The sequence below is a fragment of the Ictalurus furcatus genome, chromosome 3 (genome assembly GCF_023375685.1).
Source record: "Ictalurus furcatus strain D&B chromosome 3, Billie_1.0, whole genome shotgun sequence".
In the NCBI taxonomy this organism is placed as follows: Eukaryota; Metazoa; Chordata; class Actinopteri; order Siluriformes; family Ictaluridae; genus Ictalurus; species Ictalurus furcatus.
Genome location: NC_071257.1, coordinates 29,089,721 through 29,103,989, shown reverse-complemented (window position 1 = coordinate 29,103,989; position 14,269 = coordinate 29,089,721). Strand labels below are relative to the sequence as shown.

General features: G+C 37.6%; 2 protein-coding genes across 3 annotated transcripts; both read right to left on the bottom strand.

Annotated features, from left to right (window-relative positions):
* Positions 1-413: 413 nt before the first annotated feature.
* On the bottom strand, positions 414-2,498 carry hmx4 (H6 family homeobox 4). Of its 2 annotated transcripts, none has more exons than XM_053620151.1 (2): positions 1,805-2,498; positions 414-1,667 (listed from the first exon to the last, which is right to left on the bottom strand). In XM_053620151.1, the coding sequence occupies exons 1-2, from the start codon at positions 1,971-1,973 to the stop codon at positions 1,150-1,152; spliced, it is 687 nt and encodes a 228-aa protein (XP_053476126.1). In that variant the 5' UTR covers positions 1,974-2,498; the 3' UTR covers positions 414-1,149. The 2 variants fall into 2 exon arrangements, with proteins under 2 accessions (XP_053476126.1, XP_053476127.1); XM_053620152.1 differs by having other exon boundaries at positions 1,823-2,498.
* A 1,350-nt stretch (positions 2,499-3,848) lies between these two features.
* hmx1 (H6 family homeobox 1) lies at positions 3,849-5,979 on the bottom strand. The gene is made up of 2 exons (XM_053621448.1): positions 5,691-5,979; positions 3,849-4,444 (listed from the first exon to the last, which is right to left on the bottom strand). Exons 1-2 carry the CDS (start codon positions 5,977-5,979, stop codon positions 3,849-3,851), a joined length of 885 nt encoding a protein of 294 aa, XP_053477423.1.
* Between the last annotated feature and the right edge of the window lie 8,290 nt (positions 5,980-14,269).

Genomic DNA, 14,269 nt, shown 5'->3' with positions numbered 1-14,269 from the left:
TTTAGCACATGGACTGTCTGTTTAAATTTTAAACCCATTCTTTCATGAACAAAATTTAAAAACATGCAGATTTCAGGTGAATTTTTTTTTGTGAGCCTGCTTTCCTGTAAAGCACACTCACGTGTTTAATCAACAATTTGCAGACTGAAATAGGATTAAGGAGATTCCACATCATTCCAAACACTCTCCTGCCACAGAGGGCTTTCAAACACAACCTATGCGTAACACATACCCCAGTGCTGAATGAACACATAGTGTACAGTATTTTATAATAATATTCAATCCTATAGTGTTTATATCAGTGAAGATGTACACAAATAAACAGTTGTGAGCGTTAAGTCAGCACTGTAAGCATTAATTCAGACAACACTGGGGAATTTTGCTGTGTGCTACTAAATATAGGACCAAAAAAGTGCATGAGAAGTAAGTGTAAAACAGGAAATTTAATTTTAAAAAGTGTGAAGAGGCCTATATGTTAGCTACTTGGCCACGTTACACCAGTAAGAAATTATGATGATAAAAATAAACATGCAGTAAACGAATAACAAAAAATTAATAGCATTTACATTCATTTAAAATGGGTTGAATTGAGCTCGTTTGGGAGGTACTGTACGCCTTATGCAGGAGGTTATAAAAAATAAAAACACACATGCAGCCATCGATCTTTGGCGAAGTTGTAGGCTAATAATAATAATAATAATAATAATAATAATAATAATAATAGTGTAAACGTTTGTATTGATGTTCTGTCGATGTGATTGGCACTGGTGCGGATATGGCTGCTGCTCAATATGATGTCATAACAGTATAAAATATGTCAGGCTATATCAAAATAGTTAAAGTTTATAAATAAATAACATCAGCTTTTCAGCTTTGCATAGAAATAAACGGGTCCCTGAAAGCCGATATTCTAATCTCTCAACTTTCACTGCAAAAAAGAAAAACAAAGCCAAAAAAAACCAAAAACAAACAAAAAAAACCAAACAAACCTAAATTAAAATAATCAAAAACAACAACAGTAAAAACCAGTCAAGATACAAATGAATACTTGTAGGTTTAGGCTAGAAAAAAAGCGAGGTGTTACACTCATTTTTCCTAGCGCAAAAAAATATAGCCTATAGTGACCTTTCAAAAGTGGGTTTAAGAAAGTCAGACATCTCCTTCGAAAAGCCCGAAGTATTTGTTGGCGTTTGAGAAACACAAATAAGGCGCGCTGCTTCCGGGATACACGAGCGGCAGAGGTGTCGGTAATAAATATCTTCCCAATAAAGCGCTTTCTTTATAGAAAAGCGGAAACGCCGCTGTCTTTGCGCTGTCGCTGAACTCGGCGCTCGGTGCGTCCATTTCACTCGACAGCAGCTGCCTCTTTAATTTATTCCGCCGGTTTTGGAACCAGATTTTCACCTGAGTCTCGGTGAGCTGCAGAGAGCTGGCCAGGCACGCGCGCTCCGCGCTGCTCAAATAGCGCTTGGCGTCGAAAGTGGACTCCAGCTGGAAGATCTGCCGCTTGGAAAAGATGGTGCGCGTTTTCTTTTTCGCCGCCGTCCGCGTGCTCTTCTCGGTGCCGCTCTCGCGCGCCACGCTTCCGTGCGAGTCTGCGCTTCCGCCAGCGGCGCTCTGGAAAGGTTCATCCTCGCATCCGGAGGCTACTTCTGCACGTGCGCGATCTGAAAGTTGGAAACAGATTAGTTAGCGCAAGGAAAGGAAAAGAGTGTCCAAACAAAACAAACAAACAAACAAACAAACAAAACGCATGTTTACTGCAAACGGTTACGTGCAGCAGCAACAGCAGCGGACATGCTACCATTAAGAGTGTCCTCACGCTGAAGAGGAAGCGCGTCTCCGCGGACTGGAGCGCGCGTCGCCTTCGAGTGACAGCTGTCAAACGCGCGTCCGCTCGACTTCAGATTGAGAATGCTGTCGATGGTGAATTTAAAGGAAGCGGCTCGACGCGGCTGCTCTTCCTTGCTCATATTCACAGGCAGACGGTTGGCGTGTCCCAGTCTCCGCGCAGCTTCACATCCAGACCTCGGTCCCCTCGAACACCATCGCTCCGCAACCGACTAGCAACTCGGAGTCTTGCGCGACCGTTACTCCTCTGACCGGAAGTACGTGGTTTCCCCTTTTCGTCTATTGGTTGCAGGAATCCGTCAGCTCAGCGGCCAATAGTCGAGAAGGGCGGGAGCCGCGCGCGCACACAACCACAGGCCCACGTTCACATAAGCTACAGCACAGCAAACTCCTCAGTGTTAAATGCACAGAGCATGCCATACATTACTTTTCGAAATGCCAACAAGCTTAAGAACATATTTAATACATTTTGTGTGCATCTATATTAAACAACTCACTCCACAGATAGGCCTCTTCAGGATATAGATTAAACAAAACACTAATTTATTTGCATATATATATATATATAATTGCATACTCTGTTAAAAAAAAACAACAATATCTGCACACTGTGGTTTGATAAACCATTAACATATTTACTATATATTCTCTCTCTCTCTTCTCTCTCTTCTCTCTCTTCTCTCTCTTCTCTCTCTTCTCTCTCTCTCTCTCACACACACACACACACACACACACCATATACCATACCCTATATAATCTTATATTATATCAGATTACTAGATATTTCGAATTCAAATGCATTTATACGAAGGATAAATATGAGAAGCGTACTTTATATGATAATTGATCAGATTGTACCTAATGTATTGCAGCACTACCATTTTGGTAAAATTGGTATCATTGATATTGTTAGAAATTGTGATGTAATTCATATCAGCAAATATTAGGTTTTGTGCTGTTTTGTTTCTTTGAGATTTTCTTTACGCATTATTTAATCATTGATCATTTCAGTGTATTTATTTAGCGTCATTTCTCGCGGTGTTACATTTTATATTTGTTTATGCATTATTCATTTCAGCAATCAATGGAATTAAACTGCCGATTTTTTTTTTCAGTGAAAAACAGACATGTGCTCTTATAGTGTCTTCTGAGAAATATATGATTATTTTCTAGTAATAGTTAAAATAAATTGTGATGTTTAAGGACACTAATATAAATACTGAGAAAGGTGTTTCTCATGGTTTTCATTTACACACTTGCAAAACAATCGTAGCATACACTAACATAATAATAATAATAATAATAATAATAATAATAATAATAATATGTAATAATAATAATAATAATAATAATAATAATAATAATAATCTGTAATAAAGTGCATTAACATCAACAAGCACAAATACAGTGGGTTTGTGACGAATTTATTACCAAGTTAAATGCATTGTGTGGAAACAAAAAGTGACATAAGCATAGAAATAAGTGTATCCGAATAAAATATATATATATATATATATAATTTTTTTTTTACAAAGAAAGTCTCAAATAAATACATCTAGGCCAAGAGGAGGGCCTGAATCCCCATGCATAGACTATTTTAGACATTAGAAATAACACCGAAAATAAAATATTTCTGTTATATACACAGTAAAATTCCCATTGTTTAATAAATTGTGCACTCTTAGGGAAAAAAATGCTCATTGAACAATTCGTTCTTCCAAAAAGGAAACACTGCTGTAGGTTCTGCACAGAACTTTTAATGGTTCCCCAGAGGGATAACACAAGAGTGTATTTATTTGGCCAGTTGTACTTGTATAATTCTAAGAGACAATTCAACACTAGGTATTAATTACTAATTAGGCTGGGGGAATTGCTGTTTAATTATAACATGTGAGATCTTTGGATGCTTGTAGTTTTCTGTAGCCGTGTGTGTTATTGCACTTCAGTAATAAGATAAACCCGATTGTGTACGATTGTCCATTCTTCAGTCCATGAAATTAAACAAGTCCTGTTAGCTGTGACCTCAGGAGACTCATGGAGTGAGTGAAATTAGCGAGGGGGTAGCGGCTCACGGAGCTCGGGAAGCCCACTATAGGAGGCGACACTTGCGGCACATTGAGACCCAGCGTGGCGCTCTCATGATACAGAATGGGGACGCGCACGATGCGCTGAGATGAGTGCGAAACGTTGGTAGCTTCCAGTTCAGCAGCCAGCTGTCTCTTCCACTTATTGCGCCGGTTCTGAAACCAGATTTTCACCTGCGTCTCGGTGAGGTGCAGGGACGCAGCGAGGCCTGCGCGTTCCGAGCTGCTCAGGTACCGCTTCACGTCGAATGTGGACTCCAGCTGGAACACCTGGCTTCTGCTGAACACGGTCCGGGTTTTCTTCTTCCTCACTGAGCCGGAGTCGGTGGTGTCAAGATGCGCGCGCTCATCCGAGAGCCGTCGCGCTTCGTCGCGTTCATCCGCGACGCTTGTCTCAGACACTTTGCGCGCGTGGTCTGTGCCTGGAGTTTCACACACGACCGGGGAGTCCCTGTCGCTGGAGACGGAGTCGATCTGTTCGTATGAACTGCGGGTTTCCTCTTTCGGACCTAAGCAATAACAGTTGTGTGTGTGTTATGATTATAGGCAGAGAGAGAAAACACTTAAACTACAGCAATCATGAACTGAATCACTGCGCAAGAACTATTTCTCCTTCGGTTTCTTTTGCTCTGTGCCTGTTAACCCTTTGTGTTCTCTTCGGATCAACGTGAAAGAAAAAAAAAATCAACATGAGTTCTCTGTTTCCCTCATTTTCTCTATTCAACACGAGAAAGGACATATGCATTTTCGGTGCATCTACTATACCATCTTAATATGCATATTACACAGCGTCAGTGTACATTCGAGTCATTTTGATCAGTCTATAATAAGGGATGAAATATGACTGAACACCAGTACTAGTACAAAACAAACAGCTGAATTCACTTCATGTAACTTTACCTCCATAAGTATTTGCACTTAAACCTGATTAAACACACAATTTGTAGGATAATCCCCAGGCATGAGAACTCTGCTGAAAAACAAAACAAGAGAAACCCTCATAGAATTTGTAATGGTTATAATGGGAATTGTATTGTTTTAATGGACACTGTAATAGTCCCTGTGGGTCTCTACTGGTAATTTGTTTTCTTCGCTTGGTGGCATGTTATGTCTAATGGATACCATTAAGGACCAAAATGGTAATGGTTTTAATGGACAGCTGATGGTTTGTAACGGTATGTGTTGTGGAAACCATTAGAATTTATGCGATGGTTTCTATTGTTTAGGGGTTTTTTTCCAGCTGGTAAGTGGTTTTGTATGTATTTCTCAAAAATACAGGCCAGATGCATTCAGAATTGGTAATTTCAGATATTATTTTCTGTCTCAGCTGCTCATCGTCGGTGTGACTCCTGAACAGTAAATCCACTGATAAGGATTAACTGGTTTGGGAATGCTCATCTCCAGTTTTAGCTGACACACGCATACTTGTTGGTTTTACGCAATGAGGCATAAAGGTAATGTGAACGCGCCAGGAGCGTAATTGCTTCCGGGGCCTCAAAGCAAACGCCTACACAGCAAATAGTGCTTAATGATGAAGCTGAGTCTGAAAGTGTTGAAGTAATTCATTCGGAGCTTGGTGCTCGTTTGAGCCCGGATGGACTTTATACAGGCTAGTCTAATGTTAGGCTATATTATTGGTATATAAAGCTGTTTAAAGCAGACTTACATGATTTATCCTGACATATAGGCTAGCGTAGCTGACATTATATCTCCAGGAACAGCCCTTATGGTGTATTTAAGGCTTTGATTACTCACTATCAGATCTCTCTAGAACCCCGAGCTTCATGGAGTCCCTTCTGTACCAGGGCGAGGGTGACCCATTTCGACACATTTCCATCTTGGGGCGTGTGTCGGACTCTTCATCAAACACTTCATGGTGATACACTGTCGTGTGTATCGTCTCCCTGAGTCTGTCGCCATCTCGGATGTGTTTGGCAGGACAGGTAGGAGGTTCGGTGCGATCTGAGCCAAGCAAGTTCTCGATAAAAAACGAAGATCCTCGCGATGGCGTCGACGTGTGAGTCTCTGCGAGTTTATCAGGCATTTTCTTTTTTTTTTCTTTGTGTAAAATCCAGCGATATCCCAAGTTCATACAGTAAGTGTGCGCGCGTGCGTCTCACGCAAAAATGAACGAAGCTGTTACCGCACGATCTCCCTGCTGCACCATGTCTTAAGTCCTGGCAGAAAGGCACCACTCCGAGAACGGGCCGTTTTTGGACGATCACATATACCGGTAAATTGGACGCGTTAAGTAAAAAGGCTATTAGTGTTGGTAAAATCCCTCCTCTCTGGTTGATAGCGCCTGGGGGTCGGAGGATCCCCGACAGTGAGCGCTTTATCTGGGTCAATTAGGGAGCAAAGCAAAAATACTTCCATAGACAGTAACCGAGGCTGCGCGTGGAACCGGATTCTGACTGCCTATTGGCTGGCTGAGTTGTGACGTCATATATGCGTTCAGCCGAAAAGGAACTCCGAGGTTGCACTGCCATAACCTGGACATACGTGCATGTCGTTTAATGAAACCTTTTTTTTTTGTTGTTTGTTTGTTTCAATAAACATTCAGATATTCTTATTTAGTATTAATATTTTAAACATTTTATTACCACAAAGGCATGCTCCTATTAAATCTCCAGTCTTTTTTATTTCCAGTCACTGACCCATTATATTGAAATGTAGGCTATTGCGTTTTCTCGAGCTTTTAATGAACTGAAACTCTTCGGATTTAAAAAAAAAGGTGCACTAATGGGAATCCTGGAATCCTTCTCGAGTCTGGGTAATTTACTGAATAAACATATTATGATTATTCCTTATTTAATGCCATGTGACAGCTTGCTTCTGACAGTGCATGTCAACAAAGCTAAAAACAGAATCAGCTCCAGTTGGTCTAATTTTAATATTAGCAGCCTAAGGAATGCTCGTTATAGCACAAATGAGTGCAAAGGCATGGATTTAGGTCTAATTGCTATTAGACATTCTGTAAGTTAACCATTTTTGCCTGTGTCCTTAAATTATAAATTAAGCGCGTGCATGGGTTCAGCAGGATATATTTAAGGCCTAATGCAAATGAGAAAAACTTAGCTGAACTTAACTGAGCTCATTGCCATTCTTAATCTTAATCTTAGTCTTTTCCATTTTGTCCGTCATTCTGAAATGGGGAAAAATATTTAATTCAACTTTAATGGCTATTTTTTTCTTGTCGTATATCATACATTGCAAACTATCATAAATATCATAAAATACAATGAACAAATAAACAAACAAATAAATACCTAGATTTTTTAAATATCACAGTCTGAGTCATGTTTGCAAAATCGGGAAAAAACAAATGCTGAAATATGTACATGTTGAAATGTTGAAATTTAACAGCAAGTTATAAACTGAATTTTTATTTGATTGTGTGTAGGTAATTCTTCAGTGTATTATTGAATGTATCTAGAACCTGATTTACTTGATTTTGTAATAATTCAGTTTTTCAATTTAATCGTTGACAAATTTGTTTGTTTGTTTGTTGCTTTTTTCAGCGGTACATTTTGCAATTTAAATTGAATTCGCACAGTTCGTGTATGAGTGAAGTTACCCTCAACGCAAAACTTTGGTAAGCCTATTAGAAAAAAAACAACCCCTTCGTATTAGGTTAGAACTTTTTTTTAATGAACAATTTAACGTTGTTAATATTTCTTTAATGCTTTACTAAAGAAATATAATCCATCCATCCATCCATCCATTTTCTATACTGCTTATCCAACTGGGTCACGGGGAAACCTGGAGCCTATCCCAGGGATCATGGGGCACAAGGCGGGTACACCCTGGACAGGGTGCCAGTCCATCGCAGGGCACAATCACATATACACTCACACACCCATTCATACACTATTGACACTTTGGACATGCCAAACAGCCTACCATGCATGTCTTTGGACTGGGGGAGGAAACCGGAGTCTAAAGAAATATAAAAAATAATATAAACATTTTGGCCCTATGTAAAATGCTGAATTCGTTCCTTTTGGAATTAAAGGTTAATGTAAGTAATGGGAAAGAAACAGAGAGGATGGATTTTTGTTTAACTATATAGTCTATCACGTTCCTTATAAGTTGACGTGCGTTTAAATACATTAGAATCGATTCTGAGATATAATCTGCAACTCACCACTTAATCAAAATCTATTAAATACACAATTAAAATATACAGCAATCAAAATGTCTGCTGTAAAGTTCTCCTTCAATCACATCTTTGTGCAGTGTATTTTGTAATAATATAATAATTTAATATAAAGTACACAACGGGCTATAAATTACACTGCGATGAAAATGATTTACATTTAATTTGTCTTTTTATGGTTTCTGTGTGTTAATTTTATTTTAGGCCAATTTCAATTGATAATGCATTTCACTGGAACTTTTGCAAAACCGTCAAACCTAACAATTAGTAATTAGACTTTTAATTTTTGCTTGTCTGTCTATCTATCTATCTATCTATCTATATTTTCCTTTTAGTTTAACGCTGTGCAGGCCTACTTTAGTTGAGTGCATGTTAATGAAATGCAATTAAAAGCAAATAATCTAGGCTGTAGTAACTAGCAACACTGACAACGTTTTATAGCGTTTTAAAACTATTCCTCTATAAAATATAATCTTCTGAGTAATGTGTCATCTATTATAATATATCATCTATAATATATATTTTTAATATTGGAATCACCCAGGTCAGATAGACATGACCAATACCAAAGAACACAGATATATTACATATAAAATAGTAAAATACGATGAATACGAAAAATTAACGAATATCCAACTAACTCAATGTTCCATACGCAAATTTGGCTAAAATCACTTTTAAACGATCGAATCAGTCAGTGTACCCCCATTTCACTTCTCATTGGTACAATCCGTTTTCAATGAATCACACCACGTGGATTAAAAAAAAAAAAGAGGCTTTCTGGATTACAGAACAACCATAAAGACAAGTGAAAGGTAGGACACTAATGTTTAATACCGTTGCTTTAATGTGTTTCCACGAATAAGCATTGCTGTCATGTAGCATAACATCTTTAAAAATGTGATTTATCTCAATATTATTATTGTTGTATTTTATTTGAAATAGTGTTCATGGTCATGATTGAGGAGGCTTGATGACTCTTTAACTTGGTGTTGGGCTTCCTAAACAGATTTAGACTCTAGACTCTACTGAGCACCATGTTATGCTCACTGTATGTGTGTTTCATGCTGACCTGTTATTTGCTCTTTGCCTGATGAAGTTAGATTTCATGTGTGAATGGTTTAGCCCTAAAATGACAAAGACCAGACCTCAGCGTTTCCACACATGGTTACAAGTGGATTACATCCATTCTTTTCTCCCACTCAAGTCCTGTGTGTGTGTGTGTGTGTGTGTGTATGTTTAAGAAAGATGAATTAACTTTTAGATCTGTTTGTACAGCAGTATTTTCTGCATCTACTCCCTCTGACCTGTGGAAGAGAGGGCAGACATTATGTAGGCCTACTGATCTATATCCAGACTGGCATGGCCTTTTCACACTGCTGACCAGCATTTAGAGCATTGCAGACCTTTAATTCATTCTCTCTCTCTCTCTCTCTCTCTCTCTCTCTCTCTCTCTCTCTCTCTCTCTCTCTAAAATACTCACTCTCCATTGTTGTTGTGCTTCTCTTCTCTTTTCTTTTCATCTTTTTTAATTGATTACCTCTATGCATTTGCACTGCAAAATCACCATTAAAAATATTTTACTTGGTTTAACTATGATGGCCATCTTTGTATCATGGCACACAACAAATTTTGGTTATACAGCTGTTTACAGAAACTTCAGTATCTCGGCTTGGGATGGTCGTCGCTCCTTGGAACAAAAACACATTACAAGGTACATGAACATTTTGCACATTCATGTTCCTTAGACTTAGAACTTAAGTCCAAATGTAATGCTCAAGATTGTTTACAGTTCCACTTTTAGGGTCAATTTATAATGGGAAGGGTTCGAGTCTCAGCCTTAATTTTTTAGGGGGTTCCTAGGTAAATATAATGTGCATGCAGAACAGAGATCAGTTTTTGTTCCAAGGAGCTAGGTCCAACCTGAGCTGAGATATTGAGATTTCCGTAAACAGCTGTATAACCTAAATTTGATGTGTGTCATCACACAACGATGACCATCATAGTTAAACCAAATAAAAAAAAAAAAAAAGCTTGGTGATTTTTCAATGCCAAAACATAGAGGTAAAAATTAAAAAAAATTAAAAAACAGTCAAGCAACCAACTGTGCAACTTGAGAAGGAATGACTCTTCTCTTCTTTTTATTCTCCATGTTTTTTCTGGATAGATGTAATACAGGTTAATCCAAGCACATACTTGCACTGTAGTTTAAAGCAATTATTACTTTGCCACTTTCCACAAAAAATGCCCCCCAAAAAAACCTTTTTGTATAGACTGATGTTAGATACACTACTCCATCTGTTGGCGAAGTTATTATACTGCAGTTTATTACATAAACCATTTGGTAGTTTATTATCACGGTTGATTGCATGATACAATATTCACTTTAAAATCAGTAAAAATGGCAAAATATATGGCAGCTGCGTCTTCCACTGGATCAGCATTATATTATGTACATGTATCCTCTTGTGACATTTTGATAATATTATCACCCTCAAGTCTTTTGGGTTTATTTCAGCTAGACTTGCTCACATCTGCACACATTCTTATCCTAAAGCTCTTAAGACATTGATACACACCATGCTCATGCAGCAGAAAGTGATGCTCTACACATGGTAACCTTCTCTATAGGCACATCATATACAACATAACAGAGACCATGGCTCAATCCATGTCTTTATATGAGAAAGACTTGAAAGTCTAGAATGTTGTTGTATGCTGTAGCTTTAAGATTTTCCTTGACTGGAATTAAGAGGCCCAAACCTGTTCCAGCATGACAATGCCCCTGTGCACAAAGTGAGATCCATGAAGACATGGTTTGCCAAGTTTGGAGTGGAAGAACATGAGTGGTCTGCACAGAGCCCTGACCTCAACCCCACTGAACACCTTTGGGATGAACTGGAATGCTGACTACGCACCAAGCCTTTTCGCCTGTCCACACTAATGCTCTTGTGGCTGAATGAACACAAATCCCCAGAGCTACACTCCAAAATCTAGTGGAAAGCCTTCCCAGAAGAGTGAAGCATATTTGAATGTGATGATTAGGTAACCACATACATTTGGCCATATAGTGCACATCACCTCCTATGAATAGCATAAGCTAACATAGTTTGCAATGCAAGCAGGAAAAGGAGCTTTTCACTGAATGTGAACTCCTGAATTGCTATTTTCCTTCTTTAAACATGGCTTAATGTTTGCCAATTGCCCAAAAAGACAGTGTAGAATGTGACCAAAAGCTCTTAAACACTTTTTGAGGTTGGCGCCATATGGAATTTGCCCCCTGTATAAACCTAAAATGAATAAAATGTGCACTGTACACTGTTTTTGACCTTTTTTGGCCAGAGAAAATTTCTCTCATTGAGCTGCACTTAGGCGAAAATAGGCCAGGCTCTGGGACATAACTGCAAAAAATTGGTTCCGATCTGCAACAGCATATTTTCAGACGGGTAAGCTGTTTTTCTTCATGGCTGATGTGTTTAATGACAGGCTCAACTGATTTTTTTTTTTTTGTTTAGACCAGAGAAATAGACTTATGAGTGTGTGTTGCATGAGCATATCTATTATCAAAGTCTCAATGGGCAAGAAGGATTCATTTATGAATAATTTGACTTGACTCAAGTTTTCTTTTCATATTTTCACATCACGTAACTAACCCCTAAAATACAAACCCCAGATTATCCTTAAAAAAAATCTTACTCTGGCTCTTTCACCTGTACTTTGCGCACTTTGTCACATATGACTTCTCTGCAATCTTTAACCCTTATGTTTTGCTCGCTACTTAACATGGGCTGTCCCTTTGAGTTTTATTTCAATGCAAGTTTCAAATTTACTTACATAATACATATTATCAAACACACTAATGTACTGCGGGGGGTTGGTGGCTTAGCAGTTAGCATGTTTGCCTTGCACCTCCGGGGTTGGGGGTTTGAATCTGTTGTCTGTTGATTGGCATATTCAATTTGTCCATAGTGTGTGAATGTATGCGATTGTGCGTTGGGTTGTGACCCTGTCCAGAGTGTCCCCTGCCTTGTGCCCTGAGTTCCCTGGGATAGGCTCCCCGCAACCCTGTGTAGGATCATCGGTATGGGAAATGGATGCATGGACTACTGTACTGCAACCATTTTTATAATTCCTGCCTTTAGTTTGACCTGTTTTGAACTGCGCTGACCTGATATAGACATTTGCTCTTGCTGTTTAGAGCTGCATTCAGTCACTGTGAAAATCCTTGGTGAAAATATTTGTTGTGTTGCCAAACCCCTACTGTCAGTGTGTGGTTCTTCACTTACACCAGTTAGTGGTCATGCAAAAGAGTACTGTGATCCAGTTTCGTTCTCAATTACCTACAATTTCAGGTCAGTTCCATTTAATTACACCTCATTTTCAAAATCTGTAAAACTCAAACATGTGTAGACCTACTGTTTGGCATTCCTAAAAAAACAAAACAAAAATAAAAACCCTCCATACTCCACAAATGGAAAAAATAAATCTATCTTACATTACTGCCTTTACATTATTATTATTATTATTATTATTATTATTATTATTATTATTATTATTATTATTGCTTTTGTTCTGCAGGTAGTGTTTTAGGAACTGCGCTTCAGCTTAAATCACTGTCCGTGTCAAATCTGAACTGAAGTGCTGAAGTAACTGTGGAAAAAAACTGCATGCAAAAGTAAAATAATGCATTGAGTACATATATGATGTCATTGACAAATAGGCTCTTGCAAAATAAAATTACACTGACAAATAGTTGCAAATACTACTACTAATAATTAATAACAACAACAACAACAACAACAACAACAATAATAATAATAATAATAATAATAATAATAATAATAATAATTAGTAGTAAAGTGATGATTAGTATATGTATATGACGGTATGAATAGGATCAATGTAATATGTATTCACACATTTTTATGTATTAGCACTGTACATGTTACTACATGTTCATTGAGTTCGAAGATGACAGGACAATGACAGGACAGATGACATATTTTCAGACTATAGGCTACATTAATTTATACACACTAAGATTGAATTTTTTTTCAGCTTACCTTCATCAAATGATAATCGGTTACGGCCGGTAAAGGCAATTTTTTTATGCTATGGGCCATTGGCTGATAGTTTAAAAACATTCGATGATCAGTCAATCAAACGAGGGCGGGAAAACACATCGATTTCGTGCTGTGTGTAAAGATGATGTCTCTTGTGTGGAATGACGACAAACTGCAGTTTGCAAGCTCTGCACTGTTAAATTTTACACGCTGCAGCAGTGAAGCGGTGAAGCGGGAGTTTCGGCATCGAGTCAAATTCTTCTTATTTTTTTTTGCTGCCCTGCTCTAGCTGCTCGCACTGAATTAAAGGGCTGTTTAATTAAAGTACACCATTAAAACTGAATTAAAGTACACCGTTAAAAGATTTAAATGAAGACGAGTTGACAAAAAAGTAAATATTGCAGAGAAAAATATATTTGTAGAGTAGTGTATTTCATATCCAGTTAATGTTAATATCTAAAAAAGTTTATATTATATATTACCAGTTTGATGTTCACTGATGAAGTAGAAATGATTTTGTTTGTGGTGAGTGAATGTGAGACTAACAGGAGGTTTTTTTTAGAATTCAGTCAATGTTAATATGAATTAATAACATTCAATAAGTTAAGAAATCTTACTTTAATCTTCAGAATTTAGTTCATGTGTTAATGTTAATGTGAGTGATGTGTTTTCTGTTTATGAGGCCAGTTACTGTGAAACAACTTATTGAAATGGAGAGAATAAAGTTTTTATTTGCATTTCCTTCAGAATTGTGGAATTATTGTTAATTTAAAAGAAGGCAAAAAAGGCAGAAATAATCGGTTATCGGTATCAGCCGAAATCACTCTGAATTATGCAGAAAAGTATTTTAATATATTTAATATATAAAAATGATCTCAGTTCTGTTTTAATTTCTGTAAATAGGATTTTTCATCGTTTGGCTGCTATGTTAAAAGTCTACTCTTGTTGCCAGCCAGTGAGGGGAAAGCAAAAAGAAAAAGTTATTACTTTTTAATGAATTAAATAAAAGTTTTACATGTTTTGCTGCACAACAAATATACTGTATATTTTGAAATGCAGTAGTTTTTATTTTGTACATACATTGCGTATATAATTGTAAATACAAATATAAT